The sequence below is a fragment of the Caenorhabditis elegans genome, chromosome IV, assembly GCF_000002985.6.
Source record: "Caenorhabditis elegans chromosome IV".
Classification (NCBI taxonomy): domain Eukaryota; kingdom Metazoa; phylum Nematoda; class Chromadorea; order Rhabditida; family Rhabditidae; genus Caenorhabditis; species Caenorhabditis elegans.
In genome coordinates, this window is record NC_003282.8 from 3,976,410 (window position 1) to 3,988,460 (window position 12,051).

The 12,051-nt window shown below is 36.4% G+C and overlaps 3 protein-coding genes across 3 annotated transcripts; 2 read left to right on the plus strand and 1 right to left on the minus strand.

Annotated features, from left to right (window-relative positions):
* Nucleotides 1-19: 19 nt before the first annotated feature.
* On the minus strand, nucleotides 20-1,606 carry srh-220 (Serpentine Receptor, class H; the record flags this gene model as incomplete). Its single annotated transcript, NM_068050.1, has 3 exons — nucleotides 20-517; nucleotides 1,020-1,207; nucleotides 1,267-1,606. The coding sequence occupies 3 exons, from the start codon at nucleotides 1,604-1,606 to the stop codon at nucleotides 20-22; spliced, it is 1,026 nt and encodes a 341-aa protein (NP_500451.1).
* Nucleotides 1,607-3,415: 1,809 nt separating this feature from the next.
* Nucleotides 3,416-4,796, plus strand: srh-222 (Serpentine Receptor, class H; the record flags this gene model as incomplete). Its single annotated transcript, NM_068051.1, has 3 exons — nucleotides 3,416-3,755; nucleotides 3,804-3,991; nucleotides 4,311-4,796. The coding sequence occupies 3 exons, from the start codon at nucleotides 3,416-3,418 to the stop codon at nucleotides 4,794-4,796; spliced, it is 1,014 nt and encodes a 337-aa protein (NP_500452.1).
* Nucleotides 4,797-5,491: 695 nt separating this feature from the next.
* srh-223 (Serpentine Receptor, class H) lies at nucleotides 5,492-7,200 on the plus strand (the record flags this gene model as incomplete). The annotated part of the gene is made up of 3 exons (NM_068052.1): nucleotides 5,492-5,831; nucleotides 5,885-6,072; nucleotides 6,715-7,200. 3 exons carry the CDS (start codon nucleotides 5,492-5,494, stop codon nucleotides 7,198-7,200), a joined length of 1,014 nt encoding a protein of 337 aa, NP_500453.1.
* Between the last annotated feature and the right edge of the window lie 4,851 nt (nucleotides 7,201-12,051).

Sequence of the window (12,051 nt, forward strand, 5' to 3'; positions counted from 1 at the left end):
ACAAATTTGTTTATTGGATTTAAAACATTCGATTTATGACTATTCCGTTGTTTACAGAGTTAAACGCATTTCCACCGGTGGAACCTTCCAAGCTGCCAATTTTTTTATGCAACGAACAGCTTTTTGAAATGAACTCTCGATATGGTTTTTGTACAACCAGCATAACAAGTGTCGAAACTAGCCCATGAGTTGCCATTAAAACATACATAAAGTTGTTAATAGCTGCATTGAAAAATCCGATAAACGTATAGTAGATTATTGGAACCCATATGATACAGAATGGGAGAGCCAACTGAATAAATATTGCTCTGATAAGCTTTTTCTGAAGGTCGACGGTTTTCTTGGATCGAGTATGACCATAGTTTCTGAGAGAGTTCAGGATAAGAAGGAACATGGTGCCAAGTGTAAACACTATTAATAAACTTTCACTGGTCGTGCATATTGCGAATTTCAGTCCACCCAATTCAACCAGGTATAGAGGAGCTGCACGTACATCTGGGTGTAGGCAAGGGATGGACTGAAAACTTGAGAAGGCATATAGGCTTCGAAAATCGGGTTCGGATTAGTAATACTAATTTAGTATAAGTGGGTTTGCATATTCAGGTACAGTGCTGACCAAAAAGGTTAACTGACAAAATATTGCTCATGCCAATGTATTTTTGTACTTATGTCTTCGGAAAATGATTTCAAAAACGCTTCAAAAACGCTCCGAAAACGCTCCAGAAACACTTCAAAAACACTCCAAAAACGCTCTGAAAACGCTCCAAAATACGCTCCGAAAACGCCTCAAAAAGGATCAAACATCAAGTATTTGAGTAACAGTACTCGAAAATTGGTTTACGATATGTCGATCGCTTTCTTTTTCCCCCAACCCTTGTAAAAGATCAAATGCACAAAAAAGACTAAATCTTATTGACCAGTCAAATTGAGATTCAACTAACAGCTAATTGATCAACAGGTGAAAAAACAGATTGAACTAGAAGCCCTGTTAAAAATGTAAACAAAATGTATTATCTAACCTTCAAAATAAAGTCTTTTCGATGTTCAGGTCCAGGCGGCATTGTTATATATATCGGGTAGAAAAATAGAAAAGCGGTTATGTAATAAAATGTTAAAAACGGAATGCGAAATCGTGTCCACATATTTTTATTAATCATGAGAATGTAGAATCGATTTTCCAACAGAACAATAATTGAGCACCCGACGACTGAAATTCTTATGTATTAGTATAATATTAATTGAAATTCTGAAACTATTTATACTAACCTGCTATACTAGTTTCCAAGATGTATACCACTTCAGGGATCCTCATACCAAGTTTAGTAAAGATCCCTATTCCATAAACAGCTATTAATGGGATCAGTAATTGAATAGTTCCAAATACTGATAAGAATAAATCGAGCAAAAAGCTAGTTGTTTGTAAGTTAAACAAGCTCCATTTGACAGAACTCATTTCCTTTGGAGTCTTGAAAAGAATACAATAACCACCAAAAATATGAATGGGAGTTGAAAGTAGTCCTATGGTGTGGAGAAGTAATACGTTAAACTCCGGCGAGTCGGTATAAGTAATTTCGAAGTTAAGTGAGCATACTGATTCTGTAGTCATACTTGAGTTTGGACCGAAAAGCCAGCTCATTGTTGGTAAGGTGGTGTAACTAGAGGCTGAGGTAGAAGGGATGTCAAAAAAAATACGCAGCAGGTGAAAATGTAAATTTTCCTTACTAGGGAGTCTTGTTTGGCGTCCAGAGAATCATAGATCGAACGATATATATCCTGAAAGCTTATGCAATAGAAATTCTGAATATGAAATGAAATCTTGCCCGATTTGCCAATTTTTCAATTTTTTGCGCCGCACTGTGAGCAGCGAAGTGCGAAAGGTGGTTATTTGGAAGCGGCCGACACGCACGTGGTTCCGCAGATTAGCGTGAAATCAGTAGTGAGTAGGCACTGGCCGGCGAACCTGCACCCACATGGAAGCCCCACTTCACGTGGGGTTTTGGTTTGATCTTCGAAAAATGCGGGAGAAGAGACGCAGACTTTTCAACTGAATTCGCATGGTTAGGAGTGTTCTGACGTCACGTTTTCCTGTGGGAAAAATTCCCGCATTTTTTGTAGGACCAAGCGCAATGAGACAGACTGAGACCACGTGCGACTTTAAAGCAACGTCATGGCAAATTTAATCAATTGTATCTCCTGTTAATCTCCGTAAAATCAACAGATAGATGATAATGTGAACTCACAAATTTGGACAAACTTTACTGGACAAATTTTGTTCATTTGTAATATTGTTTCAATATGAAATTTTTAAAATGAAGTTATTTTATTACCAGGCAAATTGTGAGAATATAATACATACACATGATGGGAAAATTCTAAAAATTTCCAAAAACCAAGCTAAAACTTGCCTGGGGCAACTGTTACCGATTTTTTGATTTTGTATGCATTATACGTACCAGATGTGATTTTTTTCGCAAATCGGCAAAAAAATTTCCATCGAAATGTGGCTTTGCACTTTTTTTTTGAAATTTCAGAGTTTCAATTTTAATCGGCAAAATTGATCCAACATCTATTTTGAAATGAAAGCAAATTCTATGAAGTTATCTAAAGAAAACAGGAAAAAATTCCAAAAAGGCACAGTTTTAAGTTTTTTATTAAAAAATTCCCCTAAACACTTTCGGCAAACGGCAAATTGGCAATTCGCCAAAATTGAAAGTTCCCGGCAAATCTAAAAACCGGTAATTTGTCGATTTGCCAAACGGCAATTGCCGCCCACCCCTGATACGTACGCATGTCAGTAGTGGCGCTACAAACTACAAATATGTACTACATACTACAAGTTCTCCAAACTATAACAATCTGAACAAAAACTTTTGCAGACTCGGTGATTGAATTCTTTTTCATATCGGCAGGTGAAACTAATATTCAAAAACTGGCTAGTTGCAACAGAAATGTAAGGTTTTTGAAACATGTGTAACGTATGAAAACCTAATGGGATTATTTATGAAAAATGCAAAAATGTATTTTTATACAGTTCTCCCCTATTCATGTGTGCAGAAAGAGTTTTTAAAAACGCATTCATTTTTTCATTTTTTTAAACATTTTTCTGCACACATGAATAGGGGAAAAGTTTATAAAAATAAATTTCTGCATTTTTCGTCATCACATGAATCACCTAAAAACCAAAAAAACAAAATTTTCAACAGTAAAGTTAGCTTCCCACAACTGAAAATATCACATTAACTTGACACTTTTTGAATTTTGACCCGGAACCAGCACTCTCTAATATTATTAGGATAATGGTGTCAATGAATATAATTAAATCAGTGATCAAAAAGTTGAAATCACCGGGAATTGGCAGGTGGTAATATAGAGAGAAAGAAATTTTGTGATTTTCTCCCTCCATTCCACTCTAAAAATGTCTACTAAACCGCTATGCTCACCTGACTATAATAACACTTATATCGATTCCATTGAATTTTTTTCACTACTTCTTCACACCATTGGAATTGTCTCTACCCCTATTCACATTTTCGGTAGCTACTGTGTTTTGTACAAAACTCCAAAGGAAATGAGTTCTGTCAAACCGAGTTTGCTTTATTTAGAGACAACAACCTTTTTACTGGATTTGATGTTATCGGTTATTTGCACGGTTAACGCTTTCATCCCGCTAATGGCAGTACTTCCAATTGGTATACTCACAAAATTCGGACTAAGACTTCCCGAAGTGTTTTGGATTCTAGAAATGACCATAGCACGTTAGTCAACTTCATTTTAAATCTCGATACAATTTAGATAAATTCTAGTGTTTGGATGCTCTGTCATTGTTCTCTTGGAGAATCGGTTATACATTCTGATGATCGATAAAAGAATGTGGAGAAGAATTCGCATCCCTTTTCTCGTTTTTCAACACTTTACAGCAATCATGTATTTTTATCCAATTTATAGGACAATGCCGCCTGGTCCCGAGAATCAGAAAGAATTCATTTTAAAGGTAAACTAAATTTTTAAGTTATTTAAACATAGTAGGCGGACAAAGGACGGTCTATCTATCAGCCGGCCGGCCTCAATCTGGATTCGCCATTAGGCCACGTTTGAGTGACTCCGCTTTGCTCTCTTACTATAATATGCATCAACTTTAATGCTATTTTATGAAAGTTAGTCGAAAACTTGTAAGTTCAATATAAATCATCTAAACCGCGCAGTTAAAGACGATACTTTCGATACCACGCTCCGGGAAACGATAAGAGTCCCCAAGGCAAGATTTACATCGCATCTCAAAAACTCACATTGTTCAATTAACAACTCCCTAGGCGATCCCGTGTCTTCATCCAGATGTACGTAATGCTCCATTATACCTGGTCGTCGAGGACAGGTGGAAATTCTTGAGTTGGACAGTAGCTGAAGCTCTTCTAGTAGCTTTGACACTCCAGGGAATATTTATTTTTATTATCAAATCTCTCAGAAGTTACGGTCAAAATCGATCCAACAAAACCGTCGATCTGCAGAAGAAGCTCCTGCGAGCCATATCAATTCAGTTAGCCCTTCCATTTTGTATAATATTTATACCTCTATGCTACTATACGTTTTCCACATCTTACCGTGCAGCTATTAACAATTTGATGTACGTATTGATGTCAACCCATGGACTATTTTCAACAGTTGTGATGATTATCGTGCAGAAACCATATCGAGAATTTCTTCTGGCTTTACTTTTATTGAATAGAAGAAGTAGAGATTTGGGAACCAGAGCAACAAATTCAGTTAACAATGGAATTGTCACAAATCGAATGTTTTAATAAAAATTTTACACTTTGCATAATGCGATCTTCTAAATGGTTTCAGGAACTTAGGCTTGACCTCAAGCTTAGGCATACTGTTATGTTTGGTCTTATTTAAGCGCAAAATCACAAAACTATTGCTAGTGGAAGTAGTGAGCTTTTAAAGTTGCGAAAATGATTCTCTTCCTCCATCTAATTTGAATTTAGGGCGCAAATCACTCGATGTGCGAGTTTTCTACTCGACGCTGAGCATAGAACTTTTTTTCAAAATAAATGCTTATATCAGTTCATGAGAATGCCTACTTTCCGACGCAAAAATAGCAGCAGCAAAGAGAACATCTCATGAGAATGCCTAATATGATCAAAACAGGGTAATTGTAGTGCATATGAATAGTGAAAAGATATTTTCCATATTTCATCGAATTCTCATAATTTCAATTAATTCTTTGATTCCAGTTAGCCAAACTATAAATCACACTCGCAAAACCACTCATTTATAGAAATGATTTCTTTGATATTTCATAACCAAGTTGGTTAACCCAACAACTAAGTAACATTACCAATACCTATAATTATCTCTAGATGGCAACGCACGTGATGGAACATTGCTCTTTGAGAATCAAACTAAGTACAGACAGAAATCACAACAAATAGTAGGTGGTAATACTAAGAGAGTTTTTCAGTTTTCAGCTAATTCAGTTCTATTTCGAAAAATGACAACGGAACCGCTGTGCTCACCTGACTATAACAACACTTATCTCGATTCAATTGAATTCTTTTCAATACTTCTCCATACTATAGGAGTTGTCTCAGCTCCCATTCATATCTTCGGTGGCTTCTGTATTTTGTACAAGACTCCAAAAGAAATGAGCTCTGTCAAACCAAGTTTGCTATATTTAGAGTCATCCACTTTCATACTTGACTTAACATTATCGATTTTTTGCACTGTTAACGCATTGATTCCGCTAATGGCCGTATATCCAATAGGTATTCTTACTCAACTTGGAATTAGAGTTCCCGAAGTGTTTTATATTCTGGAAATTATTGCAGCGAGTTAGTGAAATATTAAAGCAAGTCTGTATTTAACACCAAAATTCATATTCCAGTGTTCGCATGCTCTGTCATTGGTCTATTTGAAAATCGCTTATTTATTCTGATGATCGATAAAAGGTTGTGGGGGCAAATACGCATTCCATTTCTTGTTTTTCTACATTTAACAGGCCTTGTGTATTTTTATCCGAACTATATAACAATGCCACCTGGTGTCGAAAATCAGAAAGAGTTCATTTTGAAGGTAGGCTGAACTGTTTTTTTTCAATTTTCATTGTTAGCTTGCTTTCGGACTTCTGTAAAACATCTATGTCATTTGAAAGACGATTTTCTCCGGGCCAATGTTGCACGGGCTCTTGGTTTCCCTAAGGTGAGCAATTGCGCGCTATCGAAAAACGTTAATTTTGACACGGGCTTCTGGTCTCCCTTATTCTATTTTTTGCGCTCTATTGACAATCGCCAGCCGGGCAACGCATGGGAAAACGCGTACTGCACACAAACAAATACATTTTGTTCTACAATGAAAATCGAGCCGCGACGCGCCGTAAATTGTCCCCAGCCGTGGCCGAACGAATGTGGCCTAATTCGACAAACTCTTAAGCCAGAAGCGCGAGCTCAATTTCGCTTGAATTTTTTCTTTCGATTCAATCAGTATTTTGAACCTAATTTGAAAAAAAAACCGTCTCTAACTGATAAACTCAATAAACATTTTACCGAGCTGCGTAGTTTTGCAGCGGCACTCTAGAGTCCCCGAGCAGGAAATTTCAAAACTTGCCGAGCTCGGAAAATTCGGCAAATTCAACAAATTTGCCGCATTAGCCTGTCCCCGAAGCGAGATTTACACCGTTTCTTAAAAACGCAAACCATTCAATTAACAACTTCTTAGGCAATCCCGTGTCTTCATCCAGAAGTACGTAATGCTCCATTATACCTGATTGTGGAGGACAAGTGGAAATTCTTGTTCTGGACAGCCTGTGAAACTCTACTATTCGCTTTCACAATCGTCGCAATGTTCATTTTTATTATCAAAGCTCTCAGAAATTACGGCCATAATCGATCTCAGAGAACCATTGATATGCAGAAAAAGCTTATTCAAGCCATTACACTTCAGTTGGCTATTCCATTTTTTATTATATTTATTCCAATAAGCTACTATACATTTTCAAATTCCTATTATGCAGCTGTCAACAATATCATGTACGTTCTCATGGCAACCCATGGATCATTTTCTACAGTTGTGATGATTATTGTGCAGAAACCATATCGGGAATTTCTTCTGACTGTGATTTTATTAAATAGAAGATGTCGAACTCTTGCCAGTCGGCCAACAAATTCAGTTAGCAGCGGGCTTATTGCAACTCGAATGTTTTAAATCCATTAATAAACTTGTATCAAATTTATTCTTCTGTACGATTACATATTTATGTGTTTTAACAGTAAAGTGTAACAAATTTGGTAAATCTTAAAAGGTGGTGAGAAGGTTGTTTTTTATTGCTTTTTTAGACTTGAAATTTTCTGAACACATCAAATTTTCTAATGAAACTTCTTGAAAACTTCTCAAAAAAAGTTATGGCGGCTCAAATATTTAAATTAGTTAAAATTTTAAACTTATCAATGTCAATGTCGTCTTGTCAAAGTCGCAGCGACTAACTTGTTTGACATCACCGTCTATTTATGAGTGTACACTCTAATTATCTTGCGTTTTCTACTTGATTTAGGGACATTTGAAGTCGATGGATTGTCAGAAATTACCAAATTTTGCCAAATCTAGTTAGTTTTCCACCGGTTTCGTCATTGACAATTCGGTCAAATTTCAAACTTTAACTAATTTTGGGTCATTTTTCGAGCTGCCATAACTTTTTTCGAGAAGTTTTCAGGAAGTTTCATGCACATCTTCAGACATTTTCAAGTCTGATAATATAATAAACAATTTCGACAAGATTATCTCAAATTCTACTCAATTCATTTCTAAAGTTATGTTTCGGACTAGTGATTCTTGCACACTTTTCTCTTTTTTTTAACCAGAGGTAGTGTCGCGATAATCATTGTGTGGCACGGTGCCCTGACCAGAAAAAACCCGAAAAAAAGATCTGATTGTGAGCCAAAACTATATGAACTGTTTCCAGACATGCATATTCCAAAGGTCAAAATTGTGTTACCAGCGTTTTGTTCCCCTACGTCCGCCCTTCTCAAATTTTTTATACTATTCACCGCAGTTAGTTTAACGATGCGGAAGATATTTTCCATTGTGATCGAACGTTTGTCCTCTTCCTGAGAGTTATATGTCACTATTTTACCAATTTTTTAGCTTGTTTTAAGTACCACTGTTTTGCGATGAGATGTAAGCATTTAAATGTGGTTCATCGATGCACCATGTATTGCACCTTTATTTGACCACTCCATATCTCCATTCTTTATAAATATATAACAATAATTCTCTTCAGATTTTTTTAAAATTGTCACAAAAAAGCTAAGGCTTCAAAGTTTATTATCTGATTTAAACTGTAGTTTCGCATATTTCAGTCAATTTTAAGCTGGCTCGGGAACTTGCAGAACAGTTTTTTTACAAACCCCTCTTTTATTTTGTTTTATTACTTTTCCCGCCTAAAACTTACCCCTTTTCCCAATATCCTCCAGGCAATAAGAGATATGCCAAGAAACGATTACTGCTACCAATCATGCAACTGATAAGAACAATCTCGGAACAAGTTATCAGTTGATATGCAAAAGGGAGAACGGGATATCAGTGGAAGGAAGAATCCAATTCTTTGATAGTATTGAGATGCCTATTTTTATCGTTTTTTTTTTCGTTATTTGGCTGATGTTGGACCGCTTTTTTAAAAAAGTGGCAAATTTTTGAAAAATAGAAAAATAGCTGAAAATCATAAAACGGTATTTGACCACACCTCAAACGGTCTCAAGTCTTTCAAAAAGCTGATAGTGAGAATTGTAATATTTTAGATAGTATTTAATTTAGAAATTCCCCTATTTTGGATACCCACCTCACCTTATTAGTCTCGCCACGCAGAAAATCCCCGCCTCCGCTACTGGTGTTCCGGTAAACGTGGGGACGGTTTCTGATTATTATATTGGAGGATTGCGGAGAGACCGCGCAGTGTAAAGAAAAATGTGGAATAATTGTTGTTGGTGTGGTCGGATTTAATATCCTGTCAGGAATTTCGGAATGGTTTGGTGTCAATATGAACATACTTTAACGCTAAAATTTTGGGGTGAATTTTCACAATTTTTGCCATTTTTACGATATATTTTTAAAACTAATTCGAAGCATGAAAGTTTGAAAACCATTTATTTTAGCTCACTTTGTGTTTCCAAGGTTTTTGCGATTTTATTTTGAGAGCAAAAGGTGTTGTCAAAATTTGTGGCGGACAGGTGGGAGGCAGGCGTAGGCCATGAAACCGCTCCTGTCTTCCATAGAATTCCTAATTTAGAGTTTTCAGAATTCTGTCAAAGTTTTATAGACCTCTGTAAAATTTCTGAAAAATCTAGGTAGATGCTGAAAATTTGTGCTATTAATTTGACTTCTGTCCCAATTGTGGCACAAATTACATATTGAAAAATTTCTGGAAAAATTATGGAAATTAATGAGAATTTTCTGAAATAAAATTCTCAAAAATTGACTGTTGTCAGAGAATGTTTGATCAGTAAATTTCAGGCATTTTTTGCTCCCCTCCGTCTTCCTAAAGTTTCATATTCTAGGTTTTATTGACCGCCCCAAACAAAAAACACTCTTGTTGCCAAAAGTCAAACTACACTCAATTCCTGAAACAAAAAAGACCATAAATTCCCGAGTTACCTATACATAGCTCGTGTTGTTCCAATCATACTTAATCCTTATTGTTCAAAAGAGAGACGTCCAAGCTCGCCACAATCACTCCGCACAAACCCCCCGAGCACAGGCGGGTCACTCTATTTACCTACTTGTCTCTCTGCATAAGGACTTTTGTCTCTCTGCCTCGTTTTACTCTCCTTTTTGGAAATCCTACAAAACTTATCACTACGCGGAGATCTTTCCGCCCCGCGCACGGACCTACCCTCTCCGACATGTCAACACATTACACCACAATTTCCTCCGCAACTGACTAACTCTTTCGATATATAGATGTGTGATTGTACAATTAAGACTGGTGGGGAGGGGAATTTCATATTTACATTGTACTGATTATTCGCAATGTTCTATTGATTTTATGGTGATTTATTCGGTTCTACACTTTTATTTTGGTAATCTTGGTATTATTTTGGGTTTTTTAATATAAATTCCTTGTACTTCTTGGCAGTTCATCGATGCACCATGTCTTGCACAATCATTGTTCGGTTTCTTTTTGAAAATTTCAACTACAAAACTAGAACAATTGTTCAATATAATAAAATGCAACTGATTGATGCACCATGTCCAGCACCTATTACTTCAGTCTCTCATATCTCGGTTCCTCATACAAATATATATAAATAAATAATAATAAACCTATAGCAAACATATGCAAAATATTTTGTTAGGTGGCAATGTTTTAATAACATCAAAGGAAAATGAGATATAATCGTTTAAAGGTGGTTCGCCGATGCATCATGTCCAGCACCTATTGCATCATATATACAGAAATAAATATATTATTGTAATCCTGTAGTAAATCAGATGACAGATATTATATCAGTTGACATTTTTTTGATAAACCTAAAGACGGCTAAGATATAAGCATGGCTTATCGATGCACCATGTTTTGATCATTGTCTAGCCAACAAATTCCTTAGTTCCAAATAGTATTCCGATCTTACGCTCTTATTTGACCAGGCTCATCGTCTTGTCCAAAATCGGTCACCACATTTTTTTGTTGATCTCCTCCGAAATAGTATTATGTTTGCTTTTCTCATTGAACCCAGAAACTGATTTCCAAAAAAAAAACTGTGCCCATACTTAATGGCTAGTATTTCCCTATTTGACTATGTTGCGCAACAGCTTGACCTAACATCCGACACCTCACAGGGGTCTTTTTATTGACACCCCGCTGATGGGGGTTCCAATTTTCACAATGATTTGTACAAGACTAACATAGACATTTGTGTAGTTTTGTGAAGTTTCCGAGTACCTGCCTACGCTTGCCTATCAATAATGTGGTCAAAATTTTTTCAGGGAAAGTCTAAAAGAGGAAAGGTTCAAAAATTGAAAAAAATTTTCGCTTTTCGGTTTTCTTCTGACACCTTTGATTCATACGCCTGCTTACGATCAAGCCTACGCCTGCCTACGCCTGCCTACGCCTTCCTACGCCTGCCTACGCCTGATGTCTGAAGACATTTTTCTCCTCTTTCCTATTTGTGCATGAGAATGTTGCGGTATGATGAGAGCTGGGGAAGGTCAATCAGCTCGAACCAGAAGCCCCCCTTGCTCCGCCGGTCTCCCTCTCCTTCTTCCTCTATTTACCCAACTTATATGAACCATAAGTGACCGTCACACATACAGCTTGCCTTTTCCTTTTCCCTCTGTGTTTTCGGCTCTCTCGGCTTCTTTTTCAAGAGTTTTGAATTTCTGCTTCTGTGTTGCTTTTCGATAGGCGAGTGGGGAGGGGGCGCGGAAAATATGAAAGAACATTTTGAAATCTCGACTGTGTACAATACATGGAAAACGACCATAGAATAAACGGCAAATTTGCCGGAAAAGGCGTTTTTTCTTGGCCTTTTTGATGTTTTGGCACTGAACTTTGGTTTTTTTATCAAAAAAAAATTCGAACTTGCAAAATTGTTCTTATCTGTTTTTCTACAACAAAAAATGGGGTTTTTGTCTGTGAAAAGTCTAAATAGCCTCCAGTCTAGTATTCAAACTTGAATTGTTATAGCTTAAAAGTGGAGTGCCGAAATTTTTAGGTCCAAAATGGCCCAAAACCACCAACTTTTATAATGGGACGTTCTGGAAAATTTTTCAAAGAAAGTTATAATGGCTCAAAATTTTGGAAAAGTCTGATGTATTTCAATTTTTTTTCGACCACTGCGACACGGAAAAGTATCTAAAATTTGATATTTTAGCAAAAAAATTGCCCATTTTTTCATATTTTTGGAAAACCATAACTTTAAAGAAAACAAATTTCAGAAGAGTTTATTACAAAATTCAGTAGTTTTGGACGATTTGGAGTCTGAGAAAAAAGGTTGCGGGTTTCGGTTAAGCTTCAAAGTCAAGTGTAAAGTTTGAGATTTTAGCTAATAATTGTCTTTCTCG